General features: G+C 53.6%; 1 protein-coding gene across 1 annotated transcript; it reads right to left on the reverse strand.

Moving 5' to 3' along the window:
- Nucleotides 1-828: 828 nt before the first annotated feature.
- On the reverse strand, nucleotides 829-3,990 carry LOC132536562 (unconventional myosin-XVI-like; the record flags this gene model as incomplete). The annotated part of the gene is made up of 3 exons (XM_060184575.1): nucleotides 3,977-3,990; nucleotides 1,557-1,668; nucleotides 829-955 (listed from the first exon to the last, which is right to left on the reverse strand). Coding segments are annotated over exons 1-3 (253 nt in total), but the record flags the coding sequence as incomplete, so codon positions are not given.
- Between the last annotated feature and the right edge of the window lie 705 nt (nucleotides 3,991-4,695).

Consider the following 4,695-nt stretch of genomic DNA (forward strand, 5'->3'; position numbering starts at 1 on the left):
AGAGGGAGAGAGAGAGGAGAGAGGGAGAGAAAGGAGAGAGAGAAGAGAGAGGGGGATAGAGAGAGAAGAGAGAGAGAGGAGAGAGGGAGAGAGAGAGAGGAGAGAGGAGAGAGGGAGAGGGAGAGAGGGAGAGAGAGAGGAGAGAGGGAGAGAGAGAGAGGAGAGAGGGAGAGAGAGAGGAGAGAGGGAGAGAGAGAGGAGAGAGGGAGAGAGAGAGAGGGAGAGAGAGAGGAGAGAGGGAGAGAGAGAGGAAGAGAGATAGGAGAGATAGAGGGGGAGAGAGAGAGGAGAGAGGGAGAGAGAGAGGGAGAGAGAGAGGAGAGAGGGAGAGAAAGGAGAGAGAGAAGAGAGAGGGGGATAGAGAGAGAAGAGAGAGAGAGAGGAGAGAGGGAGAGAGAGAGAGGAGAGAGGAGAGAGGGAGAGGGAGAGAGGGAGAGAGAGAGGAGAGAGGGAGAGAGAGAGAGGAGAGAGGGAGAGAGAGAGGAGAGAGAGAGGAGAGAGGGAGAGAGAGGGAGAGAGAGAGGAGAGAGAGAGGGAGGAGAGAGAGAAGGTTTTTATTTTTATTTATTTATTTGACAAGCTCTCTGCACGGAAGTCATTCTGTTCAGGTTTAAATGTCTAGTTAGCAGCATGACCCCCACGTCCCCTGAAAGGGGTGGAGAACAGCCTCCTACCAGCCACCCCAACAGCCACTGCAAGACCATGACCGCAGAGACCCCCTCCCCGAATTAGAGTCCAGGAGGGGGAGGCCTCTGCCTGGACTCTGTCTCCATGTCGCGGCCGGTGTCCAGCCCTGCAGCCGCGAGGGCATCCGCGGTGGACACTGACCTCGTTCCAAGAGCTGGAGGTCAGACACGGAAGCCGAGGAGGTGGGGCTGGGGTCCCGCGGGGCCTGGAAACCGATGTCTCCTATGTGCAGTGTGGCCGCCACCATGGCCAGCAGGCTGTCCACCTCCTGCAGGTTCAGAGACAGACAGACTCAGCTGGAAAAGGTCCAGACAGACAGCTCCGGACAGACAGCTCCAGGGATCTGGAAGGATCCAGCCAGGGGTGCTGGGGCCCGGCAGGTGTCAGACCGGGTGCTGGGTGCTGGGGGCTGGGGAGACGGCTGGTGGACAGCGGAGATGGTCTGAGGTGAGAACTGCACCCCAGTGCCAACAACAGGCTCCTAAAACAGCCTTCAAGAAAAAAAGGGGGGAGCTGGGGCTGGTGCACCCGGTCAAGGGCTCACGTTACGGGGCACAGGGACCCAGGCTGAGCTCAGAGCCTCTGGGGTTAGGGGCCAGGGCCTTGCAATGCAGGCATCCCGCCTCAGCCCTGCAGTCAGAGCCCCTCTCTGAGCCCTGGGCAGGGAGCCGGGTCTGCCCCAACACCTGGCAGGTGTGCTAGGCCCCTACGCCCCACCTCCCCCTTGGAGCCCACCTGGAGACTTCTGCCCATTTTTGGAGTATTTGCCCCACGGGGCAAGTACCCTGGGGCATCTGTTCATGAGGGTGAAGGAGCGGGAGAGCGGCTTTGGGGGGGTCCTCAAGACTGAGGTCCTCAAAGTGACTCACCAGGCTGCTGAAGCCCACGGCATTCAAGGCCTCCTTCAACAGCGCCAGCTTCTCCCTGTTGACAGCAAGCTCCTCCGTGGAGAGGTCTTCCCGGGGGGCCTGGCCGCAGAGCCTGTGAGGACAGAAGGTGCAAGGCGGCCTGCTTTGTGGGGACCTAGGGGTGGGGGATGGGGTCCCCAAGGCTCGGCCTGATGGTGCAGGGTGGAATAGAGAGAAGTGAAACTGCAGGGGTGGAGAGGGAGAGTGTTGTTTTTGATAGGTTATGTTGTTTTCGCTGGGCTGGCTTCACGGGCGGGTAACAGACCACCAGGGACTCATGGTTGAGCTGTAGGCAGTATCTCTTTATTCATGCAGGACGCAGCGCAATCTAAGCCGAGCTGAGCTAAACTAAAGGTAAAGTACTGTAAAACTCACAATGCTGTCTTTATATATACTTGCCAAGTAAGGTGGAAACAGGATGTGACATAGAGAGGGTGGAGAGAAAAGTGACTGGTGAAAATCAGAGTGTGACAAAGAGTGGGCAGATTAGGCGAGAATCCTATCACTGAACCACAAATGCCCTGGAGGGAGGGTGGAACTTGTTAACAGTGATTATGTAAATAGAATGAAGTGGTTATGTAAATAGAATAGTGTTAAGCAGGGGGGATTTAAACCAAATGAAACAGAAGGGGTCTCATGCATACCAACAGGAGAGGGTGAGGCTATGGCCCCTGTGCTGCGGGATTTTCAGGGCCCTGCGCACAAAGAGGACCCCCGTGTGCCTGACACAGCAGCAGGCCTGCCCAATGGACGGCCTTGGGGAGGCGGCTGAGCACAGAGCAGCGCCCCCGCCGGCCCTCCATGGCATCCTTTCACATTTAAGGCGATTTTTACAGCAAGTTCTCAGGTGGAGAAGCTCAGCCAGCTGCCACGGCCCTGAGGTGCCGTGGAGAGAGAGTCACCACCACCGTCACCAGGCAGCCTGTCAGGAAACGTCAGGAAGCCACAGGCACAGGACATTCCAGTGGGACAAGGTCAGGGGTGAGCCCCCACCCCAAGCTTCAGGGAGTGTCGATCTGAAACATGGATTTCACCATCACCTCCCCAGACAATAACATGGATCAACGTGCATGTCAGATTTCAGGCTCAGGGGAAAGAAAGGAAAAAAAAAAAAAAGACTAGTGTAGCCACAGGCCCTTTGGAATATGACTAAAATATACCTACTAGCTATCTACAGAATGGAGGACCCCACAACTCTTCATCTGCATTATTCCAGCCTTTAGGTCCATGATTGGTCATCAATTTGTTTGGCTTTGTATGTTAACTCTCTTTTCAGCCACCAGGTTCCAGATGCTACCATGATGCCAACCAGACTTCCCTGGACAGACGACCCCACCAATATGTCCTGGAGCCCTGCTTCCCCAGAGCCCTGCCCCACTAGGAAAAGAGAGAGACAGGCTGGGAGTATGGATCCACCTGTCAACACCCATGTTCAGCGGGGAAGCAATTACAGAAGCCAGATCTTCTGTCGAGAAATTGTGAGGATGTGATAAAGCCTGGCAGGGCTTGAACTGAGGAGGGCGTCTATCTTGTCAATCTCTCTCTCTACCGAGAGGTTGCACAAAGAGGGACAGGAGTAACCCCAAAGGTTTGCCCTGTCTTATCAGACTTCCTGCCTCACAAAGCACCCTGCATTCCTGATACTATGGCCTGCTCCCTTATTATCTACATAATTATTGTTTTGCCTGAAAGATCCCCACCCATCCATTCCTTTGATCTATCTTCTTTCTACCCTCAAGACCCTCCCTGCCTGCAGGGTATTATTAATCCTACCAGTCAAAACCCTCGAAACAGTTGCTAAGGAAGTTACCTTTCCCAGCCCCCTTTTGCCTTTCTCTGCCCCTTTCCAAACCATGTCAAGCCATTTCTGTTTCTGACTAGCCACTTCTGGGTGCAACCTTTAAAAGCCTGGGCTCCCTGATGAATAAAGAATTGAATTGCGTCGCCACCATGAGCTTGGTTCCAGGGTCATTTCCCTTGTGTCGCTGAGTGAGTAGCAGCCCAGGCTGGCTCCAGTCGAGTTCTCTCCAACCCAGAGAGTTTGTGGTCGGGAAGAGGCACCCCCACGCTATCCCGGAAACCTCCCACCTTCTGCATCCCACAATGACCCTGGGTCCATACTCCCAGAGGGATAAAAAATAGGAAAGCTGTCAGGGGAGGGGATGGGATATGGAGATCTGGTGGTGGGAATTGTGTGTGGAGTTGTACCCCTCTTATCCTATGGTTCTGTCAGTGTTTCCTTTTTATAAATAAAATAAAATAAAAACATGTGCATTACATGATATTGCTCAGAAAAAAACAACCAGTGGTAGTACATTACAGAGACGAGATCAGAAGACATTTCTAAGGGGAGAACATCAGGGGAGGGGCTTGAAACTCACTGTCCCCGCGTCATTATGTCAGGTCCAGTCTCTGATGCCATCAGACGTTAGGTCTGTCCCTGTATCCCAGGCACAGTGTCCAGACCCTCAGGGTAGCAGCCAGATGGCAGAGTGCTGGGTGACGGCAGGTGGCAGCACCACCAGCACTCGCCTGCGGGCAGGCGTCTCTGAAATATCCAGACTTTACTGTGGAGCAAGATTTTATGGTAACAGGACAGAGCTTGAAGACAGGCCTCAAGGTTGGCATTATCCAAAGGAAGGCACCTTGTACACAATAGCAAGCCAAACATCTCTCTTGCAAAGGTACAATGCAGGGAGAGTTCTGACAGCAAGTATCAGGAAATCCGAGCTCCGGAAACGCCAGGGATTCATGGTGTGCACTGGTCAGTGTCTTCTTAGATCCTAGATTCTTTTCACGGTTTTTGATTCTTATTCGTGATCTGATAGTGACCCATCAGTGATTCATTGGTGACTGACAAGACTCTAAGAGAGGAGTCTGATTCCACACTACCTACCACCAGAGTTCTGTGTCCCGCTGCCTCTAACTGAAGCCGCCATAGTTCCCCCATGGCCTCTGATGCAGGTTGAGTGTGTGTGTGTGTGTGTGTGTGTGTGTGTGTGTGAGTGTGTGTGAGTGAGTGTGTGTATTTGTGTGAGTGTGAGTGTGTGTTTGAGTGAGTGTGTGTGTGTGAGTGTGAGTGTGTGTGAGTGTGTGTGAG

Source organism: Erinaceus europaeus, unplaced genomic scaffold (genome assembly GCF_950295315.1).
Source record: "Erinaceus europaeus unplaced genomic scaffold, mEriEur2.1 scaffold_1178, whole genome shotgun sequence".
Lineage (NCBI taxonomy): Eukaryota > Metazoa > Chordata > Mammalia > Eulipotyphla > Erinaceidae > Erinaceus > Erinaceus europaeus.